This window comes from Phyllobates terribilis, unplaced genomic scaffold (genome assembly GCF_046119375.1).
Source record: "Phyllobates terribilis strain yellow unplaced genomic scaffold, ASM4611937v1 Scaffold_12__6_contigs__length_324123572, whole genome shotgun sequence".
Classification (NCBI taxonomy): Eukaryota; Metazoa; Chordata; class Amphibia; order Anura; family Dendrobatidae; genus Phyllobates; species Phyllobates terribilis.
In genome coordinates, this window is record NW_027362772.1 from 67,253,026 (window position 1) to 67,277,107 (window position 24,082).

Sequence of the window (24,082 nt, forward strand, 5' to 3'; positions counted from 1 at the left end):
TGTATGCGATTGTGGGAAGAGGAGATAAGAGGGGAGTAGAGGAGATCTTGTGAGGATTGGAGGTTGCGTGCAGGTATGTACCGGGAGACTAGGTCAGAGATATATGGAGGAGACAGGTTGTGGATGGCTTTGTATGTCATGGTTAGGGTTTTGAACTGGAGTCTCTGGGCAATGGGGAGCCAGTGAAGAGATTGACAGAGAGGAGAGGCCGGGGAATAGCAGGGTGACAGGTGGATTAGTCAGGCAGCAGAGTTTAGGATAGATTGCAGGGGTGTGAGAGTGTTGGAAGGGAGGCCACAGAGAAGGAGGTTGCAGTAGTCGAGGCGGGAGATGATGAAGGCTTGCACTAGGGTTTTTGCAGATTCGTGGTTGATGAATGTGCGGATCCAGGAGATATTTTTGAGTTGGAGTCGGCAGGAAGTGGAAAGGGCTTGGATATGAGGTTTAAAGGAGAGATCAGAGTCCAGGGTTGCCCCGAGGCAGCGAGCTTGAGGGACTGGGGAGAGTGGGCAGCCATTGACGTTGAAAGATAGGTCAGTTGGGGGGGTTGAATGAGATGGCGGAAAGATGATCAATTCTGTTCTGTCCATGTTAAGTTTTAGGAATCTGTCAGAGAAGAAGGATGAAATAGCGGACAAACATTGTGGGATTCTGGTTAGTAGGGAGGAGATATCCGGTCAAGAGAGGTAGATCTGTGTGTCATCAGCATAGAGGTGATACTGAAAGCTGTGAGACTCTGAGCTGTCCAAAGTCTAAGGTGTAGATGGAGAAGAGTAGGGGTCCTAGGACTGAACCTTGGGGGACACCAACAGATAGGGGGTGAGATGAGGAGGTGGTGTGTGAGTGGGAGACACTGAATGCAAGGTCTGTTAGGTATGAGGAGATCCAAGATAGGGCCAAGTCTGTGATGCCAAGAGATGAGAGAGTCTGTAGTAAGAGGGAATGGTCCACCGTGTCGAAGGCAGATGACAGGTCCAGGAGGAGGACAGAGTAGTGTCGCTTTGATTTGGCGGTTAGTAGGTCGTTGGTGACTTTAGTCAGGGCAGTTTCAGTAGAATGGTGCGGTCGGAAACCAGATTGTAGGCGGTCAAAGAGGGAGCAGGAGGAGAGGTGGGAGGACAGTTCAAGATGGACATGTTGTTCGAGTAGTTTTGAGGCATATGGGAGAAGTGATATGGGGCGATAGCTAGTCAGAGAGAATGAGTCAAGGGAGGGCTTTTCGAGGATGGGTGTGATTTTGGTGTGTTTGAAGCATGAGGGGAAGAAGCCTTTTTTTTTTTTTTGCAATTTCACCGCACTTAGAATTTTTTTCCCTGTTTCCCCCCCCCAAAAAAAAACTCCCTCACACGGCCATATTGACGGAAAAATAAAAAAGTTATGGCTCTGGGAAGACGGGGAGCAAAAAAACGAAAACGCAAAACCCAAGGCGGTGAAGGGGTTAGAAAAAAAAAAAAAGACAAAACATAAAAATTAAAATCACACCCCTTCTTTTGCTTTGTCCCCTTCAATACAAAAAAAAAATAAAGAAATAGCAAAATTAAAAAATAGACATATTTGATTATGTCACCATAGAGGACACAAAGGTTCTGCCATAAACATGGCCACCCATGGTGACACCGCTGTATACTGCAGGTATATAGTCATGCAGACGGTCCTGGTGCAGCACAGCAGCTTATAGCTGCGCTCAGCTCCGTCCTCCGCCACCTTCCTGGCAGCACTGAGCTCAGTACAGGAAGAAGGGCGCCGCCATCTTTGTTGCTATGGTGACCTCAGCCGCCGAAAACGAAAGTAATAGCAAAACCTCCTGCAAAGCTTCCGCTGTATCCGCCCTAGGACGACGGGGAGGACGAAGACTGCCGCCATGAGGGTCTCTGTCCTGTCAGGTAACTATGATATCTCCTATATACCCCATCATGTAACAACCGCACCCAGCCGCCGCTGTGTGTGACCATGGTGGGGGTGATAGTTGCAGGACACCCCATATGGGCGGTGGTGCTAGGCCTCATGGCTGTCACTTACTGTTTTACTCCATTTACAGAAGTCATTTAATTAATAAAAGGCAAACAAAAACAATCTAGGCAGCAAATACAACCCCCAACAAATCCTACATACTGAGGGTTGTAGTCTGACCACAATTATGCACCAATCCTGCTGCTTTCAGCAATAAGATCAGCGAATGATGGAAATATCGATTTACACGCTGTTTGTTTGCAGCAATTTTGAAATATATATATATTTTTTATTTTGTTTTATTATATTTAATTACATATTTTATATTTTGCTTTTTTTATTAGATTTATTATATTTATTTCATTTATGTATTTAATTTAATTGTACGTCATATATGTAATATATTATTTAATTTATATATGATATATAATTTGACTTGTTTATATAATATATTTAATATTTACATTTTATGCATTTAATTTTACATTAAATATACATAATATACTATATTAATTTATATGATATTTGCTTCCTTTGTATTGCATTTTATTATTTTATTTGTTTATATAGTGTATTTACTTTATATATTTTAATATATTATTCCTTTTAATGTATTTATTAGATTTATATATTTTATTTATCTTATTTATTTTGTTATATTTGTAAAGCTTCCTGTATATTTTCGCCGCCGGCTTTCGAGCGCCGTGATTTATTTATTTTTCTGTCCATTTGCGCTTTCTTTGCGGGACGAGCTGTCGTTTTTCTTTGTACTATTTTTAGGTTTATTTGAGTTTTTCATCACCCTTTTATTACATATTTTAGGAGGTGAGACGAAAAAAAAAATCAGTATTCAAGGGGTTTTCCAATAACACCTTTTTCCCGTCTGTAACCCCCTGACGTAATCCGTTCTTGTAATGCGAACCTTATGTGTCATTGATACTGTGCGGTTAATGGGTTTTCCTAATCCCTGACTCAGTTTGTTTTAAAAACAAACATACTGTTCTTTCTTCACCCTCTCCGCCGCTGCCCCCAGTGTCTGCAGCCCTGACGTAATTTTGACAGCACTGCAGGCGATCAGCTCTGCCCGAGTAGACAGCACGAATCGCATAGAGCCGCTGAGCTCGCTGATTTACTGCAGCGCTGCTCTGACCCTCATTTGCCAAAAATGTACCATATTTTTTGGACTATAAGACGCACCCCAAATTTTGGGATCGAAAATAGAAAAAAAATATTTTTTATAAGATGGGGTCCGTCTTATAGTCTGAATAGGTATCTTACCTGGGGGGGTGGAGCGAGAGTCACAGGAGGCAGGGTCCTTCAGGAAGCCAGGCCTGGGCCTGGGTCGCTGGCGCTGGGTGCCTGGCACTGGTGGCCTGAGGCTGGGGGCTTGGTGCGTGGCACTGGTGGCCAGAGGCTGGGGGCTTTGGTGCCTGGCACTGGTGGCCTGAGGCTGGGGGCTTTGGTGCCTGGCACTGGTGGCCTGAGGCTGGGGGCTTGGCGCCTGGCACTGGTGGCCAGAGGCTGGGGGCGTAGTGCCTGGCATTGGTGACCAAGCCAGGTGCTGGTGGCTTGCGCTGGGGGCCTGGTGGCTGGCGCTGGGGGCCTGATGCCTGGAACTGGTGGCCAGACGCTGGGGGCTTACTGCCTGGCACTGGTGTCCAGGTGCTGGGGGCCTTGGGCTGGGGCCTGGTACCGGGGTCAGTGTCTTGCTGTGAGTGGCATGGCAGAGCGGCTTCCGGTGCGCGCGGCCATCTTTCTGAAGCTGTAATCTACAGGAAAATGGCCACCGGCGTGGCAGAGCGCATGCACCAGCTCCGGTGGCCTTTTTTCTGTAGATCACAGCTTCAGAAAGATGGCCGCGCGCATCGGAAGACGCTAACAGCAAGACACTGGTACCCGGCAAGGCCTCGGCCCCCAGGCAGATACCGGCCTGCCTCACCTCCTCTTCTGCTGCCGCCGCGATCCCACTCCACCACCACCGGTAAGTTACTTTCGGACCATAAGACGCACCCCCCATTTACCTCCCAAATTTTGGGGAAAAAAGTGCGTGTTATGGTCCGAAAAATAGGGTATAGATTTATTTTAAATATTTTTTCTTCATTGCAGGCATTTCGAAATAAAAACTTATTTTTTTTTTTGCTATTGGGTTTCCTTAAATATTTTGCATCTTTGGACTGTTACAGGCACTTTGTTTCCTGACCCATATATTGTTTTTGCACAGGGTCCCCTTCTGTCTGTGTCCGCTCCTGGAGTGAGTCTATAGTGTATTACACCCACAGACCGAGCGAGGTTTATGTATAAAGGGTCACTTGGCTCCACGGTGGGTTGTAGTAACTCACATCAGCTTTTTACTAGGAAGTTTGCCTCGATAAATGAGTCCTTTCTCAGTGTGGGATTCCTGCATAGTTTATTATCTCTCACTTTGCCGCCTATGCATGTGCTATACAGATATAGTATAGCGGCGTCATCCTGTGTCCTTGGGGCGAGGAATTGTTATCTGCTGTTGCAGGTCTTTGTGAGCGTTCTGTGTTCTTCAGGCCTCATTTTCTTATAAACTCTGGTTTAAACACAAATGTGCACCAAAATTCTGCAGGTATTACAGTACCATGGACGGAAGGGGACAAAGCATATATTTTAGGATATTCTGCATTGGCCTTTCCACCAAAGAGCTGCAAAAATCAAAGGCTCTGCACATGGATTAATCTTTGGGTTAATCAGTGCAGCTTTTTCGTGCAAAATCCGTGGCCATGTGCAAAGTGTGCAGAATTCCCTAAAATCCTTTTTGCATGTTTTTTTCTGTCATGTGTAAATGGGGTTTTGTAACACCTCTGTACTTTGAGGCTTTTATTTGGTTTGCAATCCTCATTAAAATATATGGCCACTTTTGGGTTCGGCGTCTAGGCACCAGATTCCCTGCACGTTACTGCATTGTTGCACTGGGAGTGTAGTGATATTGGGATAACGATCTGAATCAGTATCAATACGTGGTGAAAATAGAGGACTTTGATGCTTTGCAGTTGGACAGGGAGCTTAAAGTGACCGTTGCTATACATGAAAGCAATGGTAGGAGTGCTGATAACCTAATAAGGTATTTGGGGAGTAAGTGAAAATATAAGAATAATTATACCTTCCAGTGATATGCAAATGGTCTCTGCAGAGAGGACAAGACCTCTAACTTTTAGCAATCATAAAAGTCAATATCGACCCTTTAACAAGCCTTGTCGCATGACTTAGGATAAAAATCAAACCAGAAACTCTATTTGCAGATACGTGTTTCGGGGTGTTTGCCTTTCATCAGTGCAAAGCATGAGTTATGATTTGGCTGGGTGAGAGGCCTCTGACAGAGGGTTTATGGGGTAAAGTCTCTCCTTGTGGAGAGCTCCAGGAGACTTCTAAATTCCTCATGGTAATTTATATAGTTGAGGAGGATCTAGTGCTACAATGATGCCAGCTGTGAGTTGAGCAAGATCCCACTGTTTGATTGTGGTTAAGTCCCTCTCACACCCTGTAATTACTGGAGGATCTTCAGGTATTTTGATAGACTGACTCCACCTTGGTCTTTAATGTGTACCAGTAGATGTCAGTTCACCATCCAGATGGAGGTGAAATCTACAACCTCTTGGGATCCCACGGATTAGTGCTCAGATTAATTGTGACTGTTTGCCATTATGCAAGAAGCCAGCACCGCCTTTTACGAAGGGGTTTAACAAAAATTTAATAATGAAGTCCGTCTGTAAACGAGAGCAAGGATGGACCAGAGTCTGTATGTTTTGGATGCATGCCCTGCACTTAATATTTTACTTCATACTTTTCACCACAGGTAACTTGAGAAACCTTTCCAAGAAAACTAAGTCATTTTGGTTAATAAAAAGAAGCAAAGAATGTCTGTTAGTGATGGCAAATTAAAGAGTAACCATACCTTGTCTCTATACACTACTCACAAAAAGTTAGGGATATTTAGCTTTTGGGCGAAATTTATGGAAAATGTAAAAAGTTCCCTCTACAGTGATATTTTATCATGAAGGTAAGGCATTTAAGTAGAAGCATGCAATAGTGATTTCCTCTTCTCAAACAATTTATTGAAACAAAAGCCAACAACAGTGGTGGGTATACCCCAACAAAAAATGTCAATGTCTCAATAACTTGTCATGTGGCTTTGAGAATCCATTACAGCGTGACAACGATGTCTCATGCTGTTCACAAGTGGAGTTATTGTCTGCTGAGGCATGGCGTCCCACTCTTCTTGAAGGGCGGCCCGCAGGTCATTGAGGTTCTGGGGTACAGAGTTATGAGCCTCTACATGGCGACTCAGGTTTTCTGTGGGATTCAGGTCTGGAGAAAGTGAAGGCCACTCCATTTGAGGTTCCCCAGTCTCCAGCAGCCGTTGCCTAATGATGCGACCTCAATGAGATGGAGCATTGTCGTCCATGAAAATGAAATTAGGCCTATGTTGTTCATGTTACGGCACAGTGACTGGATTAATGATGTTATTCAAGTAATAGGGGCTTCTCACAAAGTGTAGGGCAGTTCTTTATCGACTAGAAACACCTGCCCACACTGTAACACCACCACCACCAAAGGCTCGTCTGGTGACAAGAGTTGCTGATGCATAGCGCTCTCCTTGAAGTCAACAACACCATTGGTGGCCTTCATTTCTGCTCAGCGTGAATCTACTTTCATCAGTGAACAACACTGAGGTCCACTGGTCCCTCATCCAGCGTAGATTCTCCCTAGCCCTGGTAGTGTGGTCAGGTATCCTTACAGGTCGTCTAGCATGCAGACTACACTAATGTGAATGGTTTTGAATGGTCTGACGTGATACTTGGGTGGCTCTCACCTCCCTTAAATGTGCCTGGAGTTGTATGGCATTCATCAGCCGGTTACGAAGGGCATTGTTCACAATGAAGCAGTCATCAGTGTGGGATGTGGCCAAAAGACGTCCTCTTCTCTGTCTTTCTGTGACTGTTCCAGTCTCTCTGTATCTTTGAAGTAAGGAGAGGTGAAATTTTACACTATAAAAGTGCAAAATATCTTTATTGAGAGAATCGACATGCAAGAACGGATAGAAAATACAAATAGCAGACAATTAAAAGATGTGATTAGGATCAACAGAATATATAGCCAGCCACACAGTTCATCTCAAGGTCCATTTCCATAGGAGTCCTCGTGTAAAAAGGAATATAGGGTGAGTTGAGCTAAAGGGATACACCTGTTAGCCATATTAGCTGACCAGGTACAACGAATCAGTGCTGATACTAAGCATCTCAATCATATGTCATATTTCCCCATGGGAAGGTTCACAGAACGATTACATAAGTATGTAAATAGTTTAAACAGATAGTTCTTACCCCAAAGGGATTGTCAGGCTGCTAGAGAAGAGGGTAATGTGTTCTTCCCGACGCGCGTTTCGCGTGGATAAATTCCTGGCTTTCTCAAGGGAAGGTTCCTGCCATTAGGTCTAAAAGAGCCTTTTTGTAACCTTGGATAGCGGTCACATGGGGAACCCCATGACCGGCATCTAACCAATTGCACATATAACCAAGAGTGCTCTGTATCTTTATTGCAATCTGCTGACGACTCTGACACTCTCTCATTGACCTTTCCATCTGAGAACATCTTGCTGAAGCCTCAGAATTGCGAGGGACTGTTGATCAATTGTTAGGTCTTTTCTTGGTCTCGTGATGTCAGAATGTGAACAGCATGATGTGGACGACTGGTTAATACCAAATTCTAATTGAACCCAGAAAGTTATTGGCCGATTCATGGATCAAACATTTGTTGTGAATTTTGCCATTAAGCTCCTTGTTAGAGAACAGCAAGTTGCGCAAAAAGTACTGAAGCATTAAGAGACGGTCACATTAAGTTCACCTGAAAAAGTTAGAATGCGGTTTCGCTTCATCCTGAAATCCCACCTGAAAGCCAAATACAGGGAGTAGGAAACAACGCCCCACGACTAGTCAATCATTAGCAAATATTAACCGCAGTTATAAAACAGTTATTTTGTAAACAAGGCAATAAAATGGGTTTATTAGAAAGGGTATAGAGATAGCAATAAATCCATGGTGGCGGTTTGGTCGGCCTCGGGAATCTGGTTCCTTTTAAATAAGCCTGAAGCTTCGTCCAGATGAGAAAACATCAGTATAGCATGAGGACCGCTCGATTCTGATCCTAGTAGGTTAAGTGACCTCATTAAATCAGAGCTGGATAAATACGAGGAGCTGGTGTGCCTAGAAAGTTTTCATAGTGCCAGACTTTTTTTTGGTCTTGTTGTATTGATGTCTATGGTGGTTCTTATTGGCAGGCTCAAGGAGCTTCCTAGCATGCTGCTAGTCTAAAGAAATTTCCTTGGACTTTTGAGTCTACAGGAATGTGTACACCAGGTTAAGATATAAAATAGGTGGTTTAGTCCTGATGAAGAGGTTTGAAAACCTTGAAACGCGTTGACATAAACCGCATTCATGCTTCACCCTTTTCTGTGATCGCATATTTGATCTATTGGGCAGCGCGGATTTTGAAACCACCGTATTCCACATTTACTGCAACAAACTTTGGCATCCAGGCTCTGTGTAGTAGAAGTTTGTGTCCTTTCCCAGTGCAAAGTCCTTTAGTCCGATCCATGAAGTCCTATTAGAGAGACTGCTTTACGCTCGCTTTCGGTGCTGATTGTGCCCGTACATCCCTTGTAAGGTTAGATTGTTTTGCTGGTTCAGTTCCAAGTACTTGGATCAGCCTCCACAGAAGTTATTACAGGCATCAGATAATTTGCATTATTTCCTGTTTATTTAGTAGTCGCAGATCTTACGGAACAAGCCTTGTTCTCTATTGTGCATCATTGGAGATTTGTACAGAAATAGCTTTGGCTCAACTGATATAAAGCGACGTGCCAGAAAGAGAGACGATTAGCTAAAAAAAAGTGTGAGCGTCGCACATTCTGCCTCCAAGTCTTTATCTGCAGAGTTTCTGCTTTTCAGGGAAGCAGCTGTAACTTTGACCTAGCTGCACTGTCTAATTGAGTATAGGTTAGTCTAAAACAACTTGCATGCTTCTGTTCTATCATTTCACAATTGGATTGGATAATTCATCCATTTGGAGGGTCTGATCCATATTCATTTTTTTTTCTTAAAGCAATACAGGCTAGCTCTGACTGGTGCAGCAGCTCAGTTTCGCACCCTGCAGCTCTTCGGCCCCTTTTTTATGTTTAGCAGTGGTTTTCCAAGGAGTCAGACCACCATAATAATAAGCCAGTCACAAGAATATCTATCCTCCTGGCTAAGAACTTACAGGTAGTTGCTACAGTCGTGGCCAAAAGTATTGGCACCCCTGCAATTCTGTCAGATAATACTCAGTTTCTTCCTGAAAATGATTGCAATCACAAATTCTTTGGTATTATTATCTTCATTTAATTTGCTTGCAGGGAAAAAACACAAAAGAGAATGAAGCAAAAATCAAATCATTAATCATTTCACACAAAACTCCAAAAATGGGCCAGACAAAAGTATTGGCACCCTCAGCCTAATACTTGGTTGCACAACCTTTAGCCAAAATAACTGCGAACAACCGCTTCTGGTAACCATCAATGAGTTTCTTACAATGCTCTGCTGGAATTGTAGACCATTCTTCTTTGGCAAACTGCTCCAGGTCCCTGATATTTGAAGGGTGCCTTCTCCAAACTGCCATTTTGAGATCTCTCCACAGGTGTTCTATGGGATTCAGGTCTGGACTCATTGCTGGCCACCTTAGAAGTCTCCAGTGCTTTCTCTCAAACCATTTTATAGTACTTTTGGAAGTGTGTTTTGGGTAATTACCTGCTGGAAGACCCATGACCTCTGAGGGAGACCCAGCTTTCTCACACTGGGCCCTACATTATGCTGCAAAATTTGTTGGTAGTCTTCAGACTTCATAATGCCATGCACACGGTCAAGCAGTCCAGTGCCAGAGGCAGCAAAGCAACCCCAAAACATCAGGGAACCTCCGCCATGTTTGACTGTAGGGACCGTGTTCTTTTCTTTGAATGCCTCTTTTTTTTTCCTGTACACTCTATGTTGATGCTTTTTCCCAAAAAGCTCTACTTTTGTCTCATCTGACCAGAGAACATTCTTCCAAAACGTTCTAGGCTTTCTCAGGTAAGTTTTGGCAAACTCCAGCCTGGCTTTTTTATGTCTCGGGGTAAGAAGTGGGGTCTTCCTGGGTATCCTACCATACAGTCCCTTTTCATTCAGACACCGACGGATAGTATGGGTTGACACTGTTGTACTCTCGGACTGCAGGGCAGCTTAACTTGTTTGGATGTTAGTCGAGGTTCTCTATCCACCATCCGCACAATCTTGCGTTGAAATCTCTCGTCAATTTTTCTTTTCCGTCCACATCTAGGGAGGTTAGCCACAGTGCCATGGGCTTTAAACTTCTTGATGACACTGCTCACGGAAGACACAGGAACATTCAGGTCTTCGGAGATAGACTTGTAGCCTTGAGATTGCTCATGCTTCCTCACAATTTGGTTTCTCAAGTCCTGAGACAGTTCTTTGGTCTTCTTTCTTTTCTCCATGCTCAATGTGGTACACACAAGGACACAGGACAGAGGTTGAGTCAACTTTAGTTATTGCCAACACCTGTTAGGTGCCACAGGTAAGTTACAGGTGCTGTTAATTACACAAATTAGAGAAGCATCACATGATTTTTCAAACAGTGCCAATACTTTTGTCCATCCCCTTTTTTAGGTTTGGTGTGGAATTATATCCAGTTTGGCTTTAGGACAATTCTTTTTGTGTTTTTTCATTGAAGACAAATTAAATGAAGATAATAATACCGAAGAATTTGTGATCTTGCAATCATTTTCAGGAAGAAACTGAGTATTATCTGACAGAATTGCAGGGGTGCCAATACTTTTGGCCACCACTGTAGCTACCTGCCTGTTCTGACCGGTGCCTGTCTCAGCGGTCACAAACTGCGCCTGCAAGCAATTCTTCTTCCGCTGACTTCATGTCGACAGAGCAGCTTCTTCTCTCACGCTGTACTCTGTTGACGGGCCGTCACTGCCGATGTCTTGCTGATTGACAGCCGGCTCCCCACTGTCAGTCGGCATGACGTCTGCAGTGACGCACCATCAACAGAGTAGAGTGCAAGAGAAGAAGCTGCTTTGTTGACCACCGGTGAGATGAAGCAGGGGAATTGGCAGCAGAGATCGTTCCCGTGCAGAATCGGTAGGTAGTTAGCAAATGTCTGAAAGTACTTAGCCCTATCCACAAAAATAGTAAAAGTCCTGGATAATCCCTTTAACGGGGCATGTAGAACCCGCTGGTGTCTTGTCCATGGTCTTCTGCTTGTTTCTAAAATTGTTTCCTCAAAAACGTTGCAGTAATGCTGCCAGTATCTGATTCATGCCAGGCTTACCCATGCATCTACAATCAGGTTCCCTTTTAAGCGTCTCCATCTTTTCACTACTCCATGTAGATAATTATCAGCTGCATTCATGAAACGACGATTGATTCTCCCTCGGCCTTTTCACTGCAGGACCACCCTCAGTTGTACAGACCTGGCTTGTGCTGTCAGGTAGTCAGTGGCACCTGGCTTTGCTCATGTGATAGAACTATTGGCTACTCGTTAGTGCCTTATGGTAAAGTTAGGTCATCAATGTTATTGGCAAAAAATCTTTTGTAAAAGGGTTGCCTCCTGTTTACCCCTCTTTCGTAAAAAAAAACATGGGTCCAGCTGCTGAATCCAGTAATCCACGGAAAGCTGGTGTTGTTTGCAAGGGGCTACATTTTGGTGTCTAAAGCGAAGGCTGTGGCTAACACTAGAGGGCTTTTCTATGCCACTAATATTGACATTACGTAACATACAGTTCTGTGCAAAAGTTTTAGGCAAGTGTGTTAAAAAGTTCTGCAAAGACTAGTTTCAAAAATAGAAGTGTTAGTAGTTTATTTGTGTCAATTAACAAAATGCAAAGTGAACAAGCAAAAGAGAAATCTAAATCAAATCAATATTTGGTGACAGCCCTGCCCCTCCATCAGTTCTTCTAGGTACTTGTGCTTGCACACAGTTTTTGAAGGTACTTGCAGGGAAGTTGTCCTAAACGTCTTGAAGAGCTGACCCCACGTCTTCTGTGGATGTCACTTGTGGAAATCTTTCTTTCTTTTCATGTAATGCCAGACAGACTGGATGATGTTGAGGTCAGGGCTCTGCGGAGGCTATATCATCACTTCCAGGACTCCTTGTTCTTCTTTATGCTGAAGATCATCCTTATTGACATTGGCTGGATGTTTGAGATTGTTGTCTGGCTGCAGAATAAATTTAGAGCCAATCAGATGCATCCCTGATGGTACTAAAATATGGATAAGTGTCCTCCTGTATTTCTCAGCATTGAGGGCACCAAGAAATGGGCACCATTAAGTACTTTAGATGCAGTGGCGGACCAAGGACACTTAGTGATGAAAGACATATCTTGAATACTTCCCTTCAAATTTTGAACATGTCTAGTGGTGTCATAAGCTCAGAACTGGCAGCATCCGGTGGGACCAGCTCCACCAATCTACTGTTTGGAGCAGTCTGATAGAAGTGGTCTTCATGGAAGAACTGTGGTCAAACCTTTGACAGGGAAACAAGGCCAAGTGACTCAACTGCATGAAAACAGGAACTGGGGTGAAGAAAAATGGAAGAAGGTGCTCTGGACTGATAGTTATATTGTGAAATATTTGGCTGTAACAGTTTGTCACTGATGGGATAATGAGTGTCTGCAGGAACAGTGAAGCATGGTGGTGGGTCCTTCAAGTTTACGACTGCATTTCAGCAAATGGAGTTGGGAATTTGTTCAAGATTGGTGGTGTCCTCAATGCTGAGAAATGCAGGCAGATACTTATCCATCATATAATTTCATCAGGGAGCCGTCTGATTGGCTCCAAATTTATTCTGCAGCTGGTCAACAACCCTAAACATTCAGCGAATGTCATGAACAAGAAGTTCTGGAAGTGATGATACTTCCCTGAAAAACACTGATCTCGCATCATCCAGTCTGTTTGGCATCACATGAAGAGACAGAAGAATTTGCTCAAACCTCATACACAGAACATCTGGGGTAAGTTCTCCAAGATGTTTGGAACAACCTTCTGCCACTTTTCTTCAAAAACTGTACAAGTATGTGGAAGAATTGTTGAAGGCAAAGGGCAGTCACCTAATATTGATGTGATTCATATTTCTGTTTTGTTTGTTCCCTTTGCATCTTGTTAATTGATAAATTGACATGAATGAATCACCCCATATATGTTATAATTACAATCTACTTTTGAGTTGGTCATATACTTTACACAGATCACTTCTTTAGCCGGCAGCCATGTCTTCCTATTCCCATGTATATACTTTTACATAGTGCTGGACTGAATGTGAATGTGTTCTGGATACAAAAAGATCGTAGAAATCCTAATACTCAACTCTTCTTACTCTTCTCGACACCCTACGTTGCCTATTTGACTTTATGTTTTCTGCCCAGCTTATCAAAAAATCACAGACAGACAGTGATACAAGTACAAGTTTCTTCAGCTTCAAACAAAAAATCATGGACGCCTTGAATTTTTTTTTTGGACAGGGCACTATTTGAACGGACTGTCCTGGAATTTCTGGATGGTTGTCAACCCAGCTTGGGTCCACCTGACATTGGTGGTTTGGCTAATGTGTATGGCCAGCTTTGGATTGTAGATGGTAGACCTGTTGTCAATCTTGTCTCCACTTGTTTCTTTGTGTTTTGCAGCTTTTGTGGCGACGTGGATGCATTCAGTCTTTGGAATTGAAATAGAAGTTTACCCAGCATCGCCTCTGGTAAACAATACGGTTCTCCTGAAAGTGTCCGATATAAGTGATACATTCCTATTATTAAGTTGGTACAAAGGGGAGAACACAAATTCGGACCAACAGATCATATGGCTCAATGCAAATAAGGAGAAAAGAACCGGAAGCCAGATGTTTAAGGAAGCCGACATTTTTCCCAATGGCACATTGCAGATCACGAATGCACAGAAAAACCATAGTGGTTCTTACACAGTCAGCGTTCAAGCAATCACTGGTCTGACACATAAGACCGTGTCCTTGACGATAAATGGTAAGTGGACTCTATCGTGTATCCAAACTTGATGTGTAATGCAGATCCACAGCACCCAGGTGGACAGTCTTTGATGCTTAGAGGGAGTGTGTCGCAAATTTTTATTTATTTTTAATGTTTTGAATTTATGTTGAAAAGTTTATTTAAGTGTAAAAATTTAAAGGATGTAAATATTTTTTTTAATATATATTTTTTTCAACTAAGAAAACGGCACTTACACACCGCAAATACTGCTGCCCCATGCTTTAGGAGACTAGGGTCAGACTGACCCCAGTCTTTTCTGAGGTTGCATCAGCTGTGAACTGGGCACACACCCTGGGCTTCTAATTGGAGCGATGTGCAATTTTATTGTAGCCCTGCGCAAAAGGCTGGGCTATAATTTCCCTCTGCCACCTGTACTCACTGTGATCTGAGCGGTGCTGTCATGTCATTGTGACGCTCAGATCACAGTAATTACCGGTAAGCACAGATCTGGGCACTGGGACCACGGTGGTGATGTCATCCAGTGACGTGTGCTCGCCGCTAGATGAAGTCTCCACTGCAGCACTGCTACCAAAACCTGTGCACACTGGTAATTACTGTGATCTGAGCGCCGCAGCCGCAATGACATGACTGCTCCACTCCTCCTATTGTTCATATTTTATACCATTAAAAAAAGAAAAAAATTGGGGGGGATGGTTCATTCCTTTTAAATATGTAGTCTTTAATCAGAGACATACAGTACAGACCAAAAGTTTGGACACACCTTCTCATTTAAAGATTTTTCTGTATTTTCATGACTATGAAAATTGTACATTCACAGTGAAGGCATCAAAACTATGAATTAACACATGTGGAATTATATACTTAACAAAAAAGTGTGAAACAACTGAAAATATGTCTTATATTCTAGGTTCTTCAAAGTAGCCACCTTTTGCTTTAATGACTGCTTTGCACACTCTTGGCATTCTCTTGATGAGCTTCAAGAGGTAGTCACTGGAAATGGTCTTCCAACAATCTTGAAGGAGTTCCCAGAGATGCTTAGCACTTGTTGGCCCTTTTGCCTTCACTCTGCGGTGCAGCTCACCCCAAACCATCTCGATTGGGTTCAGGTCTGGTGACTGTGGAGGCCAGGTCATCTGGCGTAGCACCCCATCACTCTCCTTCTTGGTCAAATAGCCTTTACACAGCCTGGAGGTGTGTTTGGGGTCATTGTCCAGTTGAAAAATAAATGATGGTCCAACTAAACGCAAACCGGATGGAATAGCATGCCGCTGCAAGATGCTGTGGTAGCCATGCTGGTTCAGTATGCCTTCAATTTCGAATAAATCCCCAATAATGTCACCAGCAAAGCACCCCCACACCATCACACCTCCTCCTCCATGCTTCACGTTGGGAACCAGGCATGTAGAGTCCATCCGTTCACCTTTTCTGCGTCGCACAAAGACACGGTGGTTGGAACCAAAGATCTCAAATTTGGACTCATCAGACCAAAGCACAGATTTCCACTGGTCTAATGTCCATTCCTTGTGTTCTTTAGCCCAAACAAGTCTCTTCTGCTTGTTGCCTGTCCTTAGCAGTGGTTTCCTAGCAGCTATTTTACCATGAAGGCCTGCTGCACAAAGTCTCTTCTTAACAGTTGTTGTAGAGATGTGTCTGCTGCTAGAACTCTGTGTGGCATTGACCTGGTCTCTAATCTGAGCTGCTGTTAACCTGCAATTTCTGAGGCTGGTGACTCGGATAAACTTATCCTCAGAAGCAGAGGTGACTCTTGGTCTTCCTTTCCTGGGGCGGTCCTCATGTGAGCCAGTTTCTTTGTAGCGCTTGATGGCTTTTGCAACTGCACTTGGGGACACTTTCAAAGTTTTCCCAATTTTTCGCACTGACTGACCTTCATTTCTTAAAGTAATGATGGCCACTTGTTTTTCTTTACTTAGCTGCTTTTTTCTTGCCATAATACAAATTCTAACAGCCTATTCAGTAGGACTATCAGCTGTGTATCCACCAGACTTCTGCACAACACAACTGATGGTCCCAACCCCATTTATAAGGCAAGAAATCTCACTTATTGAGACAAGGCACACTTGTGAAGTGAAAACCATTTCCGGTGACTACCTCTTGAAGCTCATCAAGAGAATGCCAAGAGTTTGCAAAGCAGTCATCAAAGCAAAAGGTGGCTACTTTGAAGAACCTAGAATATAAGACACATTTTCAGTTGTTTCACACTTTTTTGTTAAGTATATAATTCCACATGTGTTAATTCATAGTTTTGATGCCTTCAGTGTGAATGTACAATTTTCAAAGTCATGAAAATACAGAAAAATCTTTAATTGAGAAGGTGTGTCCAAACTTTTGGTCTGTACTGTATATTGTCAATTTTTCCCAACATTTCAATCCACATGAAGATCTTTCAAATAAAGTAAAAGTGGAATAAGTAATCTAAAAGGCGTTCTAGAAGCAATCTCTAAAGAAATCAGATCAGGTCCTCACCTTATTAAAGCTAACAGAAGTACCATTGTTGTCATTAAATTGATATGGAGGAAGAAAAGATGCCCAAAAACTCGTAAATGAGAAACTTTACCCCATAAGCTTAATTTTACTGTTGACTGAACACCACATACACTAGAAATTTCGACATTACCAAGCGTTAATCTGTTCCCTATGAGGAGAGCAGCATCTCTGCCTGATTGAATTCCAACCCCTGATCCTTTTTTTTTATCACTTGACCTAATTTGTCTAGGAAGAGTGAGGAGGAGCCCCCATAAGTGGTACATACAGGTCCCATCCCACATCTATCCCCAAAGCTGGATCCCATATATTGCAGCTGTTATCATTGGAGAGTAGGTGAAGTCAGTGAGAATTTCGACCACCTCTCCACTGCCAAGGACTTGTCTACACCCCTTTCTTCCGATAGATGCATATGCTGTTATAAAAACCTTCTAAGGCTCAGGGGATATGCCAAAAATGTACAAGATGTGAATACACCTTTTAAGGCTGGATCTGTTCATGGCAGTATAGTTTGAGAACAGGTCCCCAATACGGCACCAAAAACAATGTGTGTTTTGCTAATAGTGTACATCGAACACATAGTTTAGGAGTCTCATGTTCATCTGGTGAGCGCTCCCTGACTTTCCCCCTGTCCTCACACACAGACCCACTGGTATGTATGCAGATGTTACCAATACACTATCAGCTAGATGTCCATCTCTGCTCAGAGCGGCAGATGGAGATCTTTCCGCATGAATACACCAACAATCACGACTGAGTATATCCATCCACCTTCTCTCCAATAGACAGGGGTACTGCAAGGGATATTACAAAGGAAATATAAGTATTTTTTGATGCTCTGTATAGAATATATTATCAGTTCCAAGTGAACGGATTTTCCACACCTTTACAATAACCTGCTAATCTCTCCATCAGACCATCAGCCACTCGTCTGATTGTGACCTCCTCAGACTATATTCTTTTTCTTGTGGCCATTTTCGTAAGGAACATTCTCATACCACTCATGAAACATCAAATCTTATCTTGTAATATCCGACTGACTTTCTGTACTTCCCACCTTGGCCACGAGAATAACCCTTTATAACATCTTTTATAACATCTTCTGGACAACCTGAACCATCACTCTAAAACAGAAAAATGTATAGATCTTACACCAATCCTCAGAAGGAATCATTTACTTTTTTGAGTGCCAATTCTATAATGGGCGCAGGTGCGGTGCCACTAGAGATGATCAAAGAGATTAGCAGGACATTAATCCAACAACCACTTCGATAGTCCATGACCACTAACCAGAGCCCTGAGAACCTCCTTCTCCTAACTGTTTGCTCCTCATCTGATTTGTAGGCCTGCTGTGACATCTTTCTGACAACAGAACGTACACATGGCTTTGCACCCGACCTACTAATCAGTAGAGATGCTGGTGGGTATAGGAGGATGTAACAGCCTGACGCACACATGGCTTTGTACCCAACCTACTAATCAGTAGAAATGCCAGCGGGTAGAGGAGGAAGGTCGCAGGGTTTTGGTTGGCGACTATGAGGGTCCTGCAAATATTTGCTCAACATTAGGCGCCACTGTATGGTAACACATTATTGCCACAAAGAAAAAAATGTATATGCCCACTTTCCACCTCCAATACCCAGTGAGTTTTTTGGATAACTTTGTCAATCGGAGTCGAGGAGAGGGTTACGAAAGGATCTAACTTAGGGCTAAGCCATGATGAGAATCATTAGGGATTGTCTTCTTTTCCCTTAGGCCCTTAAAGGATTTATGGACTTTACCAGCTGCTACCCTAATAGTAATCATCAGCAATGGCCGACACATACAAGCTGAAGTTTTCGAATAGTGATCAGGTGGAATTCCGTAAGCAGGGATCAGGTGAAAGTCAGGATGGGCAGGAGAACAAAGTCGAGAAATCTAGCCTTGCAAAACTAGTGAGCAGATACAAACACACCATAGAAGATTATGAACCTACTCAAACCTCATGGTATCAAAGTTACCCTAATAAAGCACAAGGTGAATGAAGATAGGCTAGAGTCGGGCCCTTAGCTCACACCGGCTCATTGAGACTCTGGGAGCTTGCACATGTGTGTGACCTGCCACCAGAGCCAGGAGAGAGCAGCAGCTGAAAGCAGAACTCCAGTTACGCTTCATTCACTCAAAATATTTTGTTTTACAATTCCAGTTTTAGCTTTCCTGAACGCTTTCCCATCCCTCGCATGAGTGGCAATTTGATACAAAACCAAAAGGATGGCATACCGGATCGACGTCCTACAGAATACGGCACTCTCGGCATTAAAAAGCGAATGTGAAATATTCTATTGCTAATATATTATAGAGGTTTATTGCGAGCTGTGTTGTATTCTGTGTGATACTTTTACTAATATATTTATTCACATCTTTTTACAGAGAAAGTAGAAACTACTCCGGGTGAGTGTCCTTCCACTTACGGGGTGATCACAGACAGGATAGTTGTCTGTCTTGATCCATACTTCACATGTAAAGCGCCATGGAATAAATGGCGCTATAATAATAAATAATAATAATAATACTGTAGCTTCTCATTTTTTTTTTGCATTTGCTCATCTTTGCTTGCTTTTGCCATATAGAGTCACATCATTTAGAGCACCCACACTATATTCTTTAACACTTTTCATGGCTCTCAGGGGGTTGTTCTTGTTCCCCTTGTGATGATCCTGTGGGTAAAGAAAGCCACAAGGTCAGTGCTTTTTGGCACAGTGGCTTTTCTCCAGAAGAATGAAAACTCTCTTCCTATTGCCCCTTATAGGTATTCACCCTGTAAGTCAACATTCAACACTTTAAAAGAGCCTTGAAAAATGCTATATCAATTCGACCAGATATGTACATCCTAGAGTGGACCAGAAAAATACAGCCTCTTTTCACTTGTGTGGTTTGTACAGGATGCTCTTATTGGGCTCATTCATCAAAAAGTTTTGTAAAACTGGCTTTGATGCGCAATCAGAGCTCATCTTTCATATTATTGGATGAGGCCAATGCTTCCCTGCCAGTTGGGCTGCAGACTTTGCTGGGGGCACCAGTGTTGTATGAGTGTCGCCAACATGCTGTAATACACACAGGCTCATTCATATAAAAGCACCTTTGTTCAGCTGGTTAACTTCTGGACCTTCCCGTTCCAGCAAAAAGCATGCATTGTATGGTTTGGAATTAATGTAATACAGACGGTGCACACAAAAAAAATAGACCACCACGTCTCTGAACACCAATTGTGGTCGCAAACGTCTAGGCAACGATTATAAGTAATTCATAGAATGTTAGAGTTGGAGGGGACCTCCAGGGTCATCTGGTCCAATCACCTGCTCAATGCAGGATTCACTAAACCATCTCAGACAGATGTATTTCCAGCGTCTGTTTGAAGACTTCCATTGAAGGAGAACTCACCACCTCTCGTGGCCGCCTGTTCCACTCATTGATCACCCTCGCTGTCAAAAAGTGTTTTCTAATATCTAATCTGTATCTTCTCCCATTCAGTTTCATCCCATTGCTTCTAGTCTTCTTGTGCAAATGAGAATAAAGCTGATCGCTCTACAGTGTGACAGCCCTTCAGATATTTGTAGACTCCTCTCAGTCTTCTCTTTTGGAAGCTAAACATTCCCAAATCCTCTAACCGTTCCTCGTAGGACATTGTTTGCAGACCGATCACCATTCTGGTCGCTCTTCTCTGAACATTTTTTTTCTGAACTCATGTCTTTTTTAAGATGTGGGGTCCAGGACACAGTATTCCAGATGAGGCCTGACCAAAGGAGGAGTAGAGGGGGATAATTACTTTACGTCATCTAGACTTTATGGTTCTGTTAATGGAACCCAGAATTGTGTTTGCCTTTTTTGCTGGAGGAAATCGACGTGACAATTGTCCCAGATCTAAGGCATAGACAATTATCCCAGAACAACACACCGATTCTCATTTAGGAAAGCGTTAAAAAAGTGGGATAAACAGTGGCTTATTGGCTACATTTACTGGATTAAGAGAACCGTTTAGTCCTGTTCCAATTAATCATGTCCATTGAAGCGAGGTTGCCAGGGCTATGGAGTCGGCAAGCCAAACCTCCAACTCCTCAATTTCCATGACTCCAACTCCGACTCCCTCATACAGGGCTCATGTTTAAGTGATACATTTACTATAATACAGATTCATCTCCACTAAAAGTCTAGACCCTTAGATCAGGAATAGGAGAGACATTTATAGGACATTTCATAACTTTCCCAAATTCATATGGAAGCATTTCCAGCACATCCTGCATTGAACTACTGTACCCAATTTATTATATATTTTAGAAGTTGAAGTCGGTCCATTTTATACCGACTTCACCTCCGACTCCACAGCCCTGGAGGTTGCATGTACGTGGATGTTGGAATTTGCCTGCACACAGAATATTCCCATGCATGGCGCCACCATTTATCTCACGATTTCCAAAAACAATGCCATTTGCTGCATGGATTGTGGGTCCATATGGGCATTTTTTTTTAGCAAGGTAACCGGTCACATTCTTGAATATTATTTCTTTCAGCATGGATTCTCACAATAAAAGGAATCCTCAATTTCAAGGGAAAGGAATTTCTCACTAGCCAACACTCACCTATCCCAGGATGTCATTTGCACACCCTTCTAAAAATTCTAAAAAACCTTCCATCAGCCTCCAGTCATCTTCTTCGTGTTTGCTCCCATAAACTTGTTTCTCCAAAGAACGAAAGTTCTCATGCAACATCAAAATATATTCTTGATTACTCTAACTTTCTCTTCTGCCCTTTATTCCAGTCTGTATACAAATATTCACATCATCTTGGACATTCGCAGTTTATACGTACAGCTTGACCCAAAAACAGAAAACTAATAATGTATAGATCTCATTAAACCGATCCGCCCAATATTGTAGACCATTTCTTTTTACGGAGGACTGGTACTGCCATGGGATCAAATGTTGCCCCATCCTATTCTTAACACACTATGGCTACGTAGGAAACATACCCATGACCTCTTTCAATAGTGTATTCTTATGTGGAAAAGATTCAATGAGGACATTTTCAGTTTCTCTGATGGTCCCTCAGACTCTGATGTCATTTTTTTGACAGCCCTAATATATATATCACTGATCTTTCTTTCACTTTTAACCACAGTCAATCCCAAATTAGCTTTCTGGAGACATCTGTCATCAAAGATCCTAATGGGAATCTTTATATAAAATGCATCAACCATAATAACATTTTTATGTCAATTGTAAACTGGAGTCGTGAACCCACCTGGTTTACTAATGGATCTGAGGCTTAACCAGGAACTGAGGTTGCTGACCCTGGATGAGTAATGGCTGACAAGCAAAAAATCCAGGCCGGGGCTTATCAACAGAGCAACATTTCGACATAACGTGCTAGTTGTGCAAGAGATGAGTGAAGAAGAGAAGGGTGTATCGTGTTGTAATTAGCTACTGGATATGATTATTGGACTCTATACAATACATCATGAACAATGAAACTCTGTTCCATATAACTTGATGTGTTTCCTTACAAATCACTAGGTGCTGGCTTAAAGTTTACACCCGTTGCACGAACAACCACTGAATGATCAGTATTCAGATTATGGTTCCGTTATATGCTGAACTATGAACACAGTACATGGATTCTTGGAGAAATAGAAATACTAGAGGCACTGTGGAAACTGTTAAAGGGGTTGTCCCGTACTTTTACATTGATGGCCTTAGGATTGGTCTTCAGTATCCGATTGGTGGGGGTGCTCCATTGATAACATCCGGCGGCCCTGACACCAGCTTATCAGAAGCAGAGCACATTTCTGTCAACTGTAAAAACTCTTCCAAAGTGTGTTGATGATTCTGCTGAAAGCTGGAATCTGCAACATGGACTTCTTCCAGCACAATTAACTGATGACAAACTTGGGAATTGTTTCTTAGGGTGATTTGTCCTACATTGTATGCGATATTTACGGTAAACCATAAGCAAGAGGTTATGACCTGACAGTCACCAGACCTAACCAGACCTTAACTTTTAGTTGTGGTTTTATCTGATGAGTAGAGTTAAGAAAACTAATCCGCAGACAGTGTCCAAAAACTGAAATAAATTAAAATTCATGCCCAGAATATCGAACCTGTGGTGTTACGATATTCCTAAACATAAGACGGGCATAACTTTGCACAGTCGTTGGCAAAGTTATTATTGTGTGCAAACCACAGCAGGGAAAGAGGGTTCTGTTTTTCATGGCCTACCTTAAATAAAAAAGATAGGTTTAGAAATTCTTTAGAGATTGCAACTAGCTTGTCTAATGATCAGTTTCTCTACTTTGACGTTATTTTTTTTTTTAGATCCTTCTGAGAAAGATCCCGGTCAAAAGGGTGAGAGAACCGGATGTTATCAATCTGTCAATCTATCAGCGTCCTATTAATCCCATGAAATGGTGCTGTCAATTACTATTTAAGCTGTGAGATCCCACCTGGGCATCTCTAATGGGCACATATTGCATTTCTTTTTTTTTGTGGGATAAGATGGTAGTTTAGAATGGCATCAATCATTTTACAATGCAAAGAACAGGAAAATGGACAAATCATGCCAATTGCAGTGAAATTGCGGAAAAAAATAACCCTGCGATTCTGCAATTATTTTTGTGTTTTGCTTTTAAGGCGTTTATTGGGCAGTATAATTCTTCAGGTCAGTACGATTATGGCAATACCAAACATAGGTTTTTTTTTTTTAATGTATTTAACTGGTGAAAAAAATGAAGGAATTTTGTTTAAAAAAAAAAAAATTGGTTACCATTTTCAGAGACTTATAACTTTTTTACTTTTCTGTCAATGGCTCTGTGAGCCCTTGTATAATGTGTGGCAAGCTGATGTTTTTATTGATTCCATTTTGGAGTATGTACAATTTTTTTGGTTGCTTTTTATTGCATATTTTTGGTGAGGAGTGGCGACTAACAGAAAACAACAAAAAAGTAATAATTATGGACGCCCTAATTCCAAATATGCTTATTTTTATTATTATTAGAGGAAACAAAGGTGATTTTTTTTTTAAAAAAAAGATGAAAAAAAAATGTATAAAAACTTTGAAATGTTATATATTTTAATACTATGAAAAAAATTAAAAATATATGTTATATATATTATTCCCCTCTGGGGACTTGAACCTGCGATTGTCTGACCGCTTGTTCTATATGCTGCAATGCAATTGTATTGCTGTATATAAACAAAATGATGTTCCATTATGAAGACCAGCTGCAGGCTGGGCTTTACAGGAGGATGAAGATGGCAACCAAGGGGGCCTTCAGAGGGTCCCCAGCTTCCGTGCACAATTGTGTCGCAGTAGAGCCAGTGTACATGCTACTGGTCATTGCGCTATTTAATTTATCCCATCTGTGATTGACAGCAAAATTTTAAATGGTTAAACAGCAGCGATCAAAGCTCAGCTCTGACCCTGCTATTACGGGAAGATTGTGACTGTGTATCACAGCCGGCATATGCCTGGTATGATACAAGCTTAGGACCAGACAAATGATTGTCTGGAAGGAGTTGCACATAA

The 24,082-nt window shown here is 42.3% G+C and overlaps 1 protein-coding gene across 6 annotated transcripts in view; it reads left to right on the forward strand.

The window, feature by feature from the left end:
* Positions 1-1,735: 1,735 nt before the first annotated feature.
* LOC141172085 (cell adhesion molecule CEACAM19-like) overlaps positions 1,736-24,082 on the forward strand; it is a 35,976-nt gene continuing 13,629 nt past the window's right edge. For 3 of the 6 annotated variants that reach the window (XM_073655922.1, XM_073655923.1, XM_073655921.1), the window contains exons 1-4: positions 1,736-1,883; positions 13,691-14,038; positions 18,935-18,955; positions 22,873-22,902. In XM_073655922.1, the coding sequence (XP_073512023.1) occupies positions 1,862-1,883; positions 13,691-14,038; positions 18,935-18,955; positions 22,873-22,902 (421 nt within the window). In that variant the 5' untranslated portion in view covers positions 1,736-1,861. The remainder of the gene's footprint in view (positions 1,884-13,690; positions 14,039-18,934; positions 18,956-22,872; positions 22,903-24,082) is intronic. The other 3 variants (XM_073655925.1, XM_073655926.1, XM_073655924.1) reach the window with 1 other exon arrangement.